The following is a 14,829-nucleotide window of genomic DNA, read 5'->3' as shown; positions in this document are numbered from 1 at the left end:
CTATGGCCGGAGTGTGTGCATGTTTATTCTGAGTGACTCTAGGTTCGTAAGTAGATTGGGCCAGTTTTCAGGATGAATCAGGATATGGTCGACCTCTCTACGTGATTCTAATTGGCTATGCTGGTTATTCCCCTCTACTTGCCTCTCTGATCCACTCTCCCCCTTGACCACTCTGTGCCAGGCCCCAGGATGCTGACAACTATGGCTACATTATCTGGTCCCCTGCCCTCTGGCTTCTAGCTGAGTTCGATCACCGGGAAGCGCTGGCAGGAGATTAGAGGCAGAGATGTTGGGGAACATATTGTCCCTGCTAGACCGTGGCTTTGTGGGTAGCTGGGTTTCGCTATCAAAGGTCAGAGTTTGTATGTCTTATGGCTTCATCTATGGTCCAACTCTTTCTGGGGAGAAAAGGCTTTCAGCTTCCCTTGTGGCTGCCTTAGCCCTTGCCCTGCCACAACTCTGCAAGTATAGTCATGTGTCACTTAACAACGGGGATATGTTCTGAGAAATGTGTTGTTAGGCAATTTTGTTGTTGTGTGCATATCATAGCGTGTACTCACACAAACCTAGATGGTGTAGCCCGCTATACTCCTACACCATATGGTGTGGCCTATTGCTCCTAGGCCACAAACCTATACAGCACAGGACTGTACTGAATATTGTAGGCAAATGTAACACAATGCATTTCTGTACTAGACATGTCTAGATGTAGAAAAGGTAAAGTAAAAATATGGTATTATAATCTCATGGGACCATCATTGTATATGTGGTCTGCTGATGACCAAAATGTCATGTGACACATGACCGTAGCCCCTGGCTGACATTCCCCGTCCCTGCCATCCCCTGACGGCCTCATACTCACTCCCAGAACTCTACCACAGCGCTGGTCATGTTGGTGGTGTTGACCATGCTGTAGTTGGAGAAGCAGCGGTCCGTGTTCCAGGGGTTGTCGCACTGTTTCCACGGCAGTGTCTGCAAGGACACAGTCATGAGGACACATCCCGCTGGGCTCCCAGGGGCTGGCATGAGTGGTCCCAGTGCACCCTGCCCACCCTCATGGTCCCCAAGCCTCCTCACACCTCCCCATCCCAGCAGCTCTGGGCATTATGATCCCCATTTGACAGATCAGAGAGGGATAGTGACTTGCTTGCAAATACATAGCTACTAAGTGCCAGGGCTGAGATTTGAACCTCAACCTGTTCACTATGAAAAGAGCCTTCCAAGCTGCAGCCGGGGCTACTTCCCCACCATGTGACCTTGGGCAAGAGATCTCGCCCATCTAACCCTCACTGCGACGACACCAGCAAACACTTACAGGGCTTGTTCTCTGCCAGGCGCAGTTCTAAGTTCCTTACACATATCTGCTCCTTAATCCTCACGAGAACCCTATGAGGCGGGTTTCACTTTTTGTTTTCTTTCATTTTTAAATTTTGATAAAATTATACATAACATTTACCATCTTAACTGTTGGTGAGTGTACAGTTTAGAAGCATTAAGTATACCCATAATGTAGCTCCCTTAGCCCTGCCACACCTCTGCAAATACAGTCAGGTGTCACTTAACAATGGGAATACATTGTGAGAAATGTGTTGCCTAACATTGTCAGCATCCAGCTCCAGAACTTTTTTCATTTCGCAAAACTGCAACTCCACCCACTAAACAACAACTCCTCATCCCGCTACTCACAACCCCTGGCAACCATCATTCTACTTTCTGTCTCTATAAATTTGACTACTCTAGGGAACTCATATAAGCAAGATCATACAGTATTGTATTTTTGTTACTGGCTTATTTCACTTGACATAATATCCTCAAGGTTCATCCATGTTGAAACACATGCCAGAATTTCCTTCCTTTTAAAGGCTGAATTACATTCCATTGTATGTATAGACCACATTTTGCTTACCAATTCATTTATCAATGAACACTTGGCTTGCTTCCACCTTTTGGCTACTGTAAATAGTGCTGCTGTGAACAGGAGTGTACAAATATCTCTTTGAGAGCCTGCTTTTCATTCTTCAGGTAGCTACTCAGAAGCAGAATTGCTGGATCATATGGTAATTCTATGTTTAACTTTTTGAGGAACTAGGGCAGATTCTAATTTTATTTCCATTTTGTAAATGAGGGCACTGAGACTCAGAGAGGTTAAGTCTCTTTTCTGAAGTTGCACAGCTGGTATATAGTAGAGTCAGGATTTGAACCCAGGCTGTCTGTGTCCATATAAAATGGACTACCAATACACATTTTAGAGGAGCGTCATGAGGATTGGATGTGAGCCTACAAGGAGGGTCTGGCTCACAGGAGATGCTAAATTTGTGAGGCTATGGCTGTTGTGGGGAGACCAAGGCCCACAAAAGACAAACCAAGTTCCCCACTCCTGGAGGAATGACCTTGTCAGCAGAGTGGTGGCCACGACAGGCGGAGGGTGGGCTCTGGGTGTGGCTCCTGCTGGAGGAGGTGGCCAAAGGGACCACTCACCGTGGTGAAGGAATTGTACAGGTAGTAGATGGCCCAGGAGATGATGACGATGTAGTAGATATTCAGCCAGAATGACAGCACAGCAGCCGCAAGGCCCACGCCTGGGAGCAGAACGCAGACACACATCCATTTAATACAGACTTAACATGAACTGTCCTGGCGTGTTCCACGACCTCTACAATCTTATTGATCTCAGAGACAGGCATTACTGAGGACACTGAGGCTAAGAGAGAGACAGTGACTTGCTGAAGGTCATGTAAATCTGGCAAGCCAGGGTGCCAGGACTCATGTCTGGGGCCCAGTGCAGACTGGTGGCAGGCAGGGCTGGGGTTTCAGCTTGCTGGACGAGGTGGGGCCCAGGCCCTCGGTCAGTGAACATGACTCACCATGTATCTACCTGGGTGCCTGTCAGGCGCTGAGCACGAGGCAAAGCAAGTCACACCCAGCTCTCTCAGGGGAAATAAATGGGCTAACAGGACAGAGCAGGCTGATGTGCGGGAAATTCTGAATCGGGCCTCTTCACCTCCAACTCCCTAGTTTCTGACCAGCACTGTCATCTGCCACCTGGCCCCTTGCAACAGCCCTCACTCTGCTCAGACATGCACCTGATGGACGGATATGTGATGTCAGCCCTGGTCTGGGTAGACAGCTCCCTCTCTCCAGAGGGGCAGGGGTGTGTGTGGGCAGGGACACCACCACCCAGGGCTCCACTCTGCAGACTTACCCTTGAACATAGGAGCCAGCTTCCATACCCCCAGCCCCCCGATGGAGGTGTACTGGCCCAGGGAACACTCCAGCAGGAAGAGTGGGACCCCCGCAAAGATGAGCGTCAGGAAGTAGGGGATCAGGAAGGCTCCTGCAGGGGAAAGAAGACAGAGCTCGTGGCCCCAAGACTTTCAAGACCTGCCCTGGTAGAGGGAGTGCCATGGTTCCGGGTCCCCATCCAGGATTTCTGTATACCTGCCTCAAAAGTAGGACCCACAGCCAACTGCAGGCCCAAGGACAGCCTTACGTGAAATACATCCCATTTTTTGCAGGTGAGTAGATGAACTTCTTGGTATCATTAACAGAGGACAATCGTCCTTCAGGAATCTTTTGATAAAGGGATAAGAAACAAGAAATGGGGCCTGGTGCTCCCTCTGGAGTCTTTAGGGGGGGCTTTTCTCCTACAGTTGCCCCAGGAAAGTGCCTAAGCAGGATCCTTTTTGCAGGGTCCAGACCCAGCCAGGAGGTCGCCAGGCCAGCACCTACCCCCACCATTTTTCCCGCAGAGATAGGGGAACCTCCAGACGTTGCCCAGGCCGATGGCATAGCCCACACAGGACATGAGGAAGTCGAAGCGGCCCTTCCACGTGTCCCGGTCGGGGAGGTCCGCTGCCTTCTTCTGCACCTTGACCACCAAGGTTTTGGGCTTGTCATTGGCCACAGGGGCCTCGCTGACCTCGGTGGAGATCTGCCCATCAGCCACCTTGCTGCCGTTGGTCGCCATGTCTCGGAATTTGGACGCAGGGGTCCTGGCAGATGGACGTGCGATGTCAGCCCCGGTCCACGTGGACAGCAGTTTTGCGGCTCAAGGGCACCCTAGGAGGACAGGGGTTGGGTGACAAGCACAGAAAGAGAGTATGACCTTGGAGTTGCCTCACCCTAAAATGACAAAAACAAAATAACGCATAAACAAACCAGGGGCTTGAAAAGGCTCTCTATAAGCCCTCTTCCTCTCACCCGCCCTTGCTCCTGGAAGAAGGAAGGTGACTTTTGTTTCCCAAGACACAGCGATGGTTCCTGGCCTAGCTTCAACTCCGGCCATCTGTGTCCAACCCTCTGTTGTATGTCCTGCTCAGAGGAGAAATCTGAGGCCACCAAACTTCCAACAGGAAATATTAAGTATTTAATCATAAAATCTTTAACTTTGCCTTCAAGGATGCAATTGGGAGCCTTGTCCCACTCTGCAGCCATACTAGCCATGGCCAGGGCAAGCAAGAAAGAAGTTCAACCTGTGGTTGAATGGGGAGAAAGGTGTCCCCACTATGGAGGGTCCCAGTGAAGACGACAGAGCCTAGGAGTTACAACCTCTGATTCCAGTCCACTTTACCACTTTTGAGCTGTGTGACTTTAAGTACACTCAACCTCTGTGTGCCCGTCTTTTAAAATGAGGATGATACTGGTACATCTCTCACTGGGTTGCAGGAAGCCCTGAGTCTATACTTTTAACAAACTCTGCTAAAGGAGATTCTTACACTGGCAGCCCAGCCCTGGCCCTCAGCTAAGGACCACTGGTTTAGATGACCTCTTTCAGCCTTCAGTCACCGCAAGATATTCTACTGACACCCTGAAGCCTTCTTACCTTTTTATTTCCAGGGGCAGCATGGGGTACAGTACAGTGGAGGAAACTGGGCTGAGACCAGTCCTGAGTTCAAATCTCCAGTCTGCCTTCTACCTGCTGAGTACTACTGCTCAGTACTACTACTCAATACTATTAAGTACTGCTCTTGTTTGTGCTCAGTTTCCTCATGTATAAAATGGGGGCAGTCCCCTCTGGCTTGTAGAGTTGCATCAAAACTCAGCTGTAATCGCTGCAAGAGTGCTTTTCGTCAGCCTGGTTAAGAGGGAGAACTCCACTCATGGATGTTGTTACTGCGGCTGTTGATGTTACCTGATGGTCGTCGGGGGTGGGTCAGCTCCAGAAGGGCTTCTTCTGCCACTCTGGGTGAGAGCCTGCAATGCAGAGAAGGGAAGGAGAAGAGGGATGGCGAAGCAGCGGTGGGGTGGGCAGGCAGCTCCTACAGAGGGCAGCGGGGGTGCAGGAAGCCTGCCAGGTCGTCCGGGCTGTGCATGTGTCCCGCAGAGCATCCCCAGCCACGGTGGCCGCAGCAAGTCCATGCAGCATGGCACTGGCCCTTGGGGTGCTGGGAACATGCAGGAGTGGGGCCTGCTGCCCTCGGGACAGCTGTGGGGGTGGGATGAGGGCAGTGTGGAGAAGACATTCCATAATTTTGACAGAGGAAAAGAGAAACCAATAGAGGGGCTGCTGAGACTTTTCTCCATCCTCCATCCAAACTCGTGGAAATGTTACAAAAAGGCCACGTAAGAACACGAGAAAGAGCACCTTGTTTTGGGGTGAGAAAGGCAGGTTTCCAGAGAGGGTTTATTTCGAATTATCCAATTTTTGCCCCCCCCAAATTTATTTTTAAAAAGGATACATTCAAAGATGATTACAATGCTTAGTTTATGAGTGCCTTTTGTGTTCTTCTTTGTGCTTTTTTTATTTCATAACGTTCTACAAAAGTGATTTAAATTAATAATATAACACAAAATAAACTTATGGAACCCTCAGAACAACCAGAACATGTGAAGCACCAGTCTACGGACCCTCAGAGGTGGGAGCTGCGCCAAAGCGAGGTGCGGCGTGGCCCTGGCCCTTCCCCGATGACCTCCTCCCAGCAGCTTTGCCTGGTGGGGGCCCAGTCTGCTGTGCACTCGCCCTCCAGCCCTTCACATGCAGTCCCCATTACCAAACACCATCATCTCCTCCCAGAGTTCACGGAGAACCAGGCCATCTTCAGATCATCCAAACTTTCCTGCCACCCCTGGTCCTCATTCTCAGGGATGGCCTGCTCACTTTGAGCTCCTTCACGGCACACAGGCTGGTCTTGGATGCCCATCTAGATCCTGGCCTGGGCATGGCAATGTCAGAGAGAGCTCTGGACTCAGTAGGGTGCCTGCCTCCCCTCCTCGAGAATGGCAGGAAGTAGGAGGTGGCCGATTCTGTGGTCTACCAGGGAGTCTTGGGATATGCAGGAGAGAGCAGCCTCAGCCATTAACTGTCCTAACAATGATGGCCTTGACTGTCCCATGATCTACCCTTATGGGCTCCAGCTGCCATATTTGTTCAAAATGATCCAATCACCTTGGATCAAGACTGACCACCTGACCCAGGCTAGCCAATCAAATTCCTTCCCTGGAAATTTGGCATGGGACCCAGGAAGAGGGGCAGTTTTGCCAGTGACTTGGGGACTCTGGGGCAGCCATCCTCTGCCCATCTTGTACTCAGAGTGAGAGTTGGTCTGCTGAGGAAGGAGAAAACTAGAGATCAAAAGATGGAGTGTCTTGAAGCTCCTAGTTTGCAATTCCAGGCTTTCTTCAGGCTGGTACTTGGATTTTACAAAACATTCCCATAGTCATGAAATAGATGTTTTGCTTACATTGGCTTGGGGGTTCCTGTTGCAATCTTAAATCTCTGCACCATCCCTCTGGTTCACCAGGAAGTTCAGTCCATGAGTTCTTCTCCATGACTATATTGAGCACCTCCTCATGCCAAGCCCTGAGCAATCAGAGATGGGGGCTGCTCTGAAGACCTCACCATAAAGAAGACATACATGTGATTTCCAATTTCTGGAATATGGGGATATGTATTCAGATTCAGCTAAATGCCTATAACTTCCCTCGGAAGAGCCACATGACTATATTTGGAGTTTTCCTTTTAGAAGATGTGGCACATACGAAGATAAACAAAGTAAAGCCATGAATTGATACAACTCAAACTTCTTTGAGGATTTAGGACTGAGAAGGCTCTTTGACTTATACAGCAGCAAAGCCACCCTAGTGCTAAGTCAGACAGACCTCGGCTCCCTCCAACACCTACTAATGCTGGGTGAGTTACTTCACCTCTCTGACCCTCATCTATAACATGGGAGGATAATAATACCTCCTTCAGAGGGTTATGGTGATGATTAAATGAGATCATGTGTGTTAAGCTTGTACAACTATGCCTGGCACCTAGTTAGGGCTTAGGAAATCTCAGTCATTGTTATCACTGCAATCGCCACCATCTGAGTATGGATCCATTGTTCTTAATCTGGCATTCACAACTTCCCAGAAGGCTACAACAACAACAACAACAATAATACCAACTAACGTTTATTAAGGGTTTACTATTCAGGTCTTTCAGTGTCTTCAGCATTTTAAAAACTCCAATGGAAATCATCCTTTTAGTCCCCCTGGGAAATACCAGCTAACAGATGTCAAGTCTCTTGGCGTTGGGCTCGCTTTGTACCAAAGCAAAGAGGTCTAGCTCAGCACCTTGGGCCAGTCAGAAGCTGGGAGTGGTACATGTGTTTGTTAATACAAAAATAATTATTCTGTAATAAAGTCTGGTAGTAAAAAAAATCCCAAACATCTAGTCCATGGGCGGAAATTGATAAAGAGCCTCCTGCTAGTGAACGCGCCTGGGACCCAACGCTTAAATGGAGTGGTCCCAAGAAGCGTGCCTCACCCACACACCTGGGGAACAGTGCTTCGGCAATTTTAATTCCTGGCACTTCCCTCTCCTATGAAAAATAACATGCAGAAAGCACAGGTGTGTGAGAGTTCACGGCAGGGTAACTTGGCTGTCTTTCTAGAACATTTCTCTGAAGCAGAACCAACCTTTTTGCAAGTTGTTACTTTTCCTTTCCTGAGACACACCCCTGTATTTTGTGGCTCTCTGGGATCATGTTGGAGGACAGCTCTGTGGGTCTGTAGTGGCAAGACCATGCGTTTCTTCCACCTTGTCCTGAGTGCCAGTCTGTGATCAGCCTCCTTTACTGGCTGGTGGAGCAGGCAGAAGAAACACCTCTCACCTTCTCATGATCTGGGCATTTTTCCAAAGCCTTCTTCCAGCGTCTTCCCATTCTACTTCATCAGGTAACAACATTCTGGAGACCCAGAATGCGGCTCCACATTCCTTCAGGTGCATACTATACCATGATTAACTTAATTCCACCAAAGCCACGTTCACAGGGCACTACTAATGTGAGACCACTAGTGACGACAGGTCAGGTCCTCTGTACTCGCTCACTAACACATTCATTCTTCAAGTATGTACTGAGCACATGCTGTGTGCTGAGATGACAATGGAGCCGTCTCTTCAAGCATTTTATATTCTGAACTACACCCTGGTCGCCAGAATCTGAATCAGTGAACTAACAGGTTCCAGCAGAAAGATTCATTTCTGTAAATACTTAGTGAGGCCTCCTATGTGCGTGGAGCTGGGGTGGACACTCAGGGTGTGAGAATTTAGTAAGACAAGACACTTGCCCTTGTCAAGGTCATGGCCTAGAAGGAGAAATATTTCTGCCTATAGCTGATCATAATACCCCATGATAGTGCTGCAAGAGGTGTAAGAACAAGACACGGTAGGCCTAGAAGAAACACGTTAATACAGCCAGAGAACGTATCCTAGACAAGGGGTCACTTGAGCAGGGCTTTGAAGGTTGAATAAGTGTTCATCAGGTTTAAAAAGAGAGAAAAGGTGTTCCAAGTGGAGGGAAACACGTGTACTAAAGTACAAAGTGTGAAGCTAGGAAGGTCAGTATGTGAAGGGTCTTGGACACTGGGCTAAGGAACTTAGGGACTAGCTGCAGGGATGGGGCAGGGCTGATAATGGGATCAGATTAGTAAACCAGAAGATGACTTGCTCATGGGGCCTCTGGGAAGGATGGAATTGGTGAAAGACACTCCAGGCAGGAAGATGGAGAAAGGTTCCCAGGATATCCCATCCTTCCTCAGTGTATGCTCTATGACCAAGTGTTAAAGCCATTGATAAAAATGGGGCCAAACCAAGCACAAAGAAGTCCTCTGCCAATCTCTGAATGACAAGATGCTTTGTTAGGGAAAGAAAACATGTACAGTTTGGAAGCCCTACATCAGAAGTGGCAAAATGGGTCAAAACTGGCCCTTGGGCTTGTTTTATTTGGCCTGAGAAAAAAAAAATTCAGTCTGAATTAGGAGCCAGAAATGGGACTTTCTGGGATACAGTATTTCAAACAGAGGGAGCAGCAAGTGCAAAAGCTCTGAGGCAGGAATGAGCCTGGCACCTTTGAAAGACACCAAGGTGGCCAAAGTGGCTGGAGTCCAGTGTGAGAGGAAACGGATTCAGGAGGAGGTGTTGGGCAGGGGCCAGGTCACACAGGTGTCAGAGGCCACAGCAAGAATTCAGGTTTCATTCTAAGTGGGATGGGAGGAAGTGCGGGGTTGCAGGGGTGGGGGAAGAGTCTCCCTCTGGCTGCCCAGAAGAGGCTGCATAGGGGCAAGGGGGAAGCAGGGAGACATGATCAGAGGCTGCCTGTCCAGAGAGATGATAGCGGCTTGCATAGGGATCGCTGGATCAGCAGAAGTTGGGGAAGTGGCACTGGCACCCACGATCTATTCTGGAGGTGGGGCCCTTGGGCCGTGGGCCTTGCTGGATGATTGGCTATGAGCAGCCCAGCCCTGGACGAGATGGCAGGCAAGGGGGAGGGGAGTGCGTGGAAGCCGCCTTGGACAATCTCCCTCTGTCCCACTGCATCAGAGGGACAGGCGGCTGTGTGGAGTGGGGACCTAGGCAGAGACCAAGAGGCCAGGGCTGGAGTCTCAGGGCTGCCATTGTCCCAGGCCATGGCCCCACCATGGAGTGAGTGGAGAGCCCTGAAAAGCCAGGGAAGCGAGGAGGGGGAGCAGTGGGTCTAGAAGTAGGGCCTGCTCTTCCCCTCCCCCCACCCCACCCCCACTCCCTCCATGAGGCTGTGCCTGCTCTGCTTTGCTCTCATTCTGTAATTACAGAAATTACAGAGGCTCGCTTCGACTGCAATCACTCTAGTTTGCCTTTATTTCTTTTTGAAACTCCGTGGTTCAAGAAAGAAATTAATATTGAGTTTGGCTTCGTTCCAAGGGGAAACATAATACAGTTTATTCTCTGCCTTTGGGAAAAGTGCTAGGCTCAATCCATTGGACAAGGCTTTATTGAGCATCTGTTGTGTACCCAGACTCATGCCAGGTCCTATCGAAGGAGAAGAGCTAGCATTTATTGAGCGCCTATTGTGTGCCAGGCATTTCGCAGGCACTATGTCATCCAGGAGTCATTCCATCTATGTAAGCCAGGGCTACTTCACCCATCTGATAGATAAGGAAACAGCCTTGCCAGCCTGGGGTCTCAAATTGCCCAGTGATTTCAGGGCCTTGCTTCTCAAAGTGCGGTTCTTCAAGAGACAGCATCAGCATCACCTGAGAGCCTGTCAGAAATGCAGAATCTTGGGCCCCACTCAGGACCTATGGAATGAGAAGCTGATTTTTAACTAGGTTCCATGATTTAGGCACATACAACAGCTTCAGAAGTTGTTAAGTTAGGGATGACCCAGATTATTTCATGGGACTTCGTTCAAATCTCTGTGCAATAGGGCTAGATATCTGGCTTGCTTGAGTCCCGATTTTCTCATCTGTAAATGTGGATTTCACAGAATTGCTCTGAGAATTGCATGATAATGCATGGAAAGAGGCCAGCCAAGGGCCTGGCACACAGGAAGTATCAATAAATAGCAGCTTAGGCTGCCACTCAAAGAGATGAATGGCCGCAAAAGTGCTTTGTAATTGAAAAATGTTATACAAATGTGAAGACCAATTAATAGTGGACGATCAGGTACAGAAGGTTAGAGGGAGGTTAGAATTGTGCAGGACAGCCAGTGCTGTGGGCAGCGCTTGCCACGCACTGTCCTGGAGATCAGGGAAAGCTCCCTGGAGAATGTGCCCTGATGGAAAGGGAGCTGCCAGAGAGGGTCTCCAAGGCCCAGCATTTTAACAAGACCTCAGAGGCCAGCCAGGCCTGTGGTGGGATGCAGGCTACAGGAGAAATGAGCTGGTTGGGACAGCTTGCGGCCTAAATGGGAGGCCTCCATTCTTGGATCCTCAGCCCCATGCATAGTGGTGCTTAGGGCCAAGACACAACTGGCCTCCTTCCTGGTCAGACTTGCTCCATGCCAAACTGGTGCACCTGGTCTACCATGGTATTCTATAGATGAAGAAAAAAACCCACCGAGGACTGGTGGTTGGCCCAAGGTCACACAGGATGAGAGTGGCCTGAACCTTACAGACTCCCAGCTCCCAGCCAGCCGCATACTCTTACTCAAGAGATGAAGGAAAGCAGTTTCATGCCTTGGTATAAATCCCTCAGTTGCCTCAACGTACCTGAGAGGGAATTTGCAGAAGCCAGTGTCTTTGTCAGTAGTATTTATTGCATGCCTACTCTTTACAACATCCCACTGTGACTTTCAAGTAAGCTACTTATTTTCTCAAAGTGTTTGTTTTGGCCGGGTGCAGTGGCTCACGCCTGTAATCCTAGCACTTTGGGAGGCCAAGGCAGGTAGATCATCAGGTCAGGAGATTGAGACCATCCTGGCTAACACGGTGAAACCCCGTCTCTACTAAAAAATACAAAAAATTAGCCGGGCGTGGTGGCGGGCGCCTGTAGTCCCAGCTACTCGGGAGGCTGAGGCAGGAGAATGGCGTGAACCTGGGAGGCGGAGCTTGCAGTGAGCTGAGATCCGGCCACTGCCCTCCAGCCTGGGCGACAGAGCAAGACTTCGTCTCAAAAAAAAAAAAAAAAGTTTTTGTTTCTTCGTCAATAAAGGAGGTCAATAGTGACCACTTCCCACTCTGTGATGACTGGATTTGAATTTTCTAGCACCGTGCTCAGTTCAGGAAGTGCTAAATACATTGAAGCTAAAATGATCGTTTGTCCCATTTTGCAGATGATGGCACTAAGGCCCAGAGAGGTCAAATGACCTGCCCAAAGTCACACAGGACTTGACCCAGACCCTCTGACTTATAGTCTGGTGCTATTTGCTTGTCTAGGAAGTGCCTCCCAGGCACTGGCCTGTGTGAAATTCCCTGAAGCCATTAGACCTTTTGGCCTCATGACCTGACCTGCCCAAGCATGCCTGCTGGATGCCAGAGGGAAAGAAATGTGACTGCATGGAGATGAGCTTGCCTAGCCTCACTGTCCTAGGACAGATGAATAAATGGAGTCTCTAGCCCTTCCCCTCTGCTCTCAGCCTCTGACAGCCTAGAAGTCAGATTTTCTAGGACACCTCTGAAACCACAATGTAGAAGAAGGCCAGAAGGCATCCCCACCCTGACAACCCAGGCGAGAACAAATTCAACTTTGCAACTACTGGAATATGACAGACCCATCCAATGGTGAAACAGATTCCAGGAGTATGGTTCTCCTGCTTCTGCAGCTGCCTGCAGAAAACAAAAATTCCCTAACTTTTCATTAACAAGGGGTGGAAGAAAAAGAAGAGCTCAGTACAGGGAGGAAGTGAGCTGGACACGCTCACTAATGTGCCAGGGGCCACTCTAAATGCTTTTTGTCTATTAAATTGCTTTTAGCCCCCATTTTATTGATGGGTAAACTGAGGTACAGAGAAGTTAAAGTGACTTGCCAAAGGTCTCCCAGTTAGGAGCTAGGGGCTCCAAGCCTTGACCCAGGCAGCCGGGCTCCTGTGTCCAAGCTCTTAGCCACTCTGCTGTCTCTAATGGGGTACCTGTGGAACCCCTCCAAGCCCTCCATTTGGGGTGTACAAGTATGGCCTATCCCCAGCAGCCACCTCCCTCCAGGACAAACCTCCACAAGGACAAGGCCTGCTGTTCTTTTTAAGAAACTCAAGAGAGGCTGCCAGCATAAAAGCCTCTTGAGTTCTGGCTCCAAAATGGCTGCTACGGTTGTGCTGGACGAACCCTACAGGTATCCAGGGAGTCTCTGGGAGGTCACGTGGGATTCTGGCTGAGCTGTGGGGCTGGAGGTTCTAATCAGAGTTCCCAGGAGGCAGCCAGCCTCTAGGGGCAGGACTGCCCTCTTGGAGACCCCAGCTGTCCTCTAACTGCAGACATGGCCTGTGCCTTGCAGCTGCCGTGAGGAGCTGACCTGAGGAGGAAGGGCTTGACACCCTGAATTCCAGTAGACACAGGTTTGAAACCTCACCCTAAACTTACTAGCTGTGTGACCTTATGCCAGTCCCTTCCCCTTTCTGTGCCTCAGCTTTCTTCTGTGTGTAAGCAGGAGAGTCAGACTCCGATTTCCAGTTCCACCTCACTCTGATCCAATCCTGCTTCTCTTGCTTACACCATCAGTGGTTTACTAACGTCTGTTCCAGCCCCTAATTATCTGTAGTGCCCAACTGAGCACCTCATTTTGTCAAGGCAATTTTCAATCTGATCCGCATCTACTGTGCACCTCCAGGGAGCCGGGCCTCATGCTGGGTGCTGAGGGACAAAGATGCAAGTTGGAGTCTGAGTCCTGCTGCCACTAAGCTCTTGGGATAGCTGGGAGATGGGCCATGGACAATCCACATCCACGGTGTAAGTTCTTCCACAGCACACAGAGAAGGAGAGGTGGCGCCCTGCCCTGGGGTCTGGGTTCAGGCAGGCAACTGGGAGGGGTAGCATTGGGTTTGGTGGAAAACGGAGCAGAAGTGGGGATATTTTTAAAATAATCACAGCTAAAGGAGCAGGACCGGACTCCTTGCTCTTAACTGTAACCCTAACTGCTCCTGGTCCATTCCAGGCAGACAGAACCAAGCCAAAATACAGAACATATTTGGAGACAGTGAGGAGGCTGGCTTGGGGGCTAGAATCTGGGGTGATTTAGGGAAACGTGGCCAGGAAGCCGCCAGTAGTAGTAAAGAACTCTGATGCAGGAAAAGAGGGCACAGTTTACTCTGTAATGAGAATGATGATCACACCGAAGGCTGAGGAAGTGCTTAATGTATTTACTGCATTTCTGTACTGCACACTGTACAGATGAGGAGGCCGAAGTTCAGACAGTCAAACAACTTCTCAGCTCCCAGACACTGCAGTTTGATTCCAAAGCCCATGTTCTTAACTATCCCTCTCCGCTGTGGGCATGGAGTGGTCACCAGGGCTGCCACCTGAGCCATGGAAGGTGGGGAGATTTGATGTGATGGTGACTTGGCAAGATCCCCCAGCAGCTGTGTGGAGAGGAAGAGAGAAGAGGGAGCATGGGTGGAGGTTGCTGTAACAGGGCTGGTGAAAGGATGAGAGACAGTGCCTGAGCCAGGACCACGGTGGGGGCGAGGAGGAAGGCCTGGTCACCCTATACAATGTGGCTTCTCTCCTGACTAATTACAGATTCTTCTGTCTTAGCTTCCCAGCTGTACTGTCACCTCTGCAAGAACAGGGCTCAGATCTTCCACTTGCTTTGCTTCCCCGACAGCAGGCAGCTTAAACAGTGCTAGATATGTGTGCGCTCTTCTGGGTTCTGCCCTCTGTGGCAGCAGACATTGTTCTTACAAGGCCTCAGCACAGAAACGTTTGCTTCGGAGAAGGCGGCAGGTCTACAGAGCAGTGGTGTGCTGGTAAGTTTTAACAACGGGCTCTTAAGAAAAAAACCAGAACACTCAATTTGCAGCACCTGCTGATTTCTGTGGTATAAACACTCCCACCGCGACCCGTGCAAAGTACTAATACAAGGTCATAGGACTGGGTGTGCGCCATCTGCGAGCAGGCTCCAGCACGCCACTACGCCATCAGCCTAGTTCTTCT

At 49.8% G+C, this 14,829-nt stretch overlaps 1 protein-coding gene and 1 long non-coding RNA gene across 2 annotated transcripts in view; one reads left to right on the top strand and one right to left on the bottom strand.

Moving 5' to 3' along the window:
- Positions 1-5,197, bottom strand: part of SLC6A1 (solute carrier family 6 (neurotransmitter transporter), member 1) — a 22,284-nt gene extending 17,087 nt beyond the window's left edge. The window contains exons 1-5 of the mRNA XM_011952297.1: positions 5,132-5,197; positions 3,730-4,122; positions 3,203-3,334; positions 2,479-2,579; positions 863-972 (exon numbers count right to left, since the gene is read on the bottom strand). Coding sequence (XP_011807687.1) covers positions 863-972; positions 2,479-2,579; positions 3,203-3,334; positions 3,730-3,967 — 581 coding nt within the window. The 5' untranslated portion in view covers positions 3,968-4,122; positions 5,132-5,197. The remainder of the gene's footprint in view (positions 1-862; positions 973-2,478; positions 2,580-3,202; positions 3,335-3,729; positions 4,123-5,131) is intronic.
- On the top strand, positions 1,953-14,829 carry LOC105519086. Its single transcript, XR_001002924.1, has 3 exons — positions 1,953-2,057; positions 13,439-13,626; positions 14,431-14,829. It is a non-coding gene; the product is annotated as an uncharacterized LOC105519086 (long non-coding RNA).

The sequence above is a fragment of the Colobus angolensis genome, unplaced genomic scaffold, assembly GCF_000951035.1.
Source record: "Colobus angolensis palliatus isolate OR3802 unplaced genomic scaffold, Cang.pa_1.0 Scaffold34, whole genome shotgun sequence".
Taxonomy (NCBI): Eukaryota; Metazoa; Chordata; class Mammalia; order Primates; family Cercopithecidae; genus Colobus; species Colobus angolensis.
This window is presented reverse-complemented; position numbering and strand designations above follow the sequence as displayed.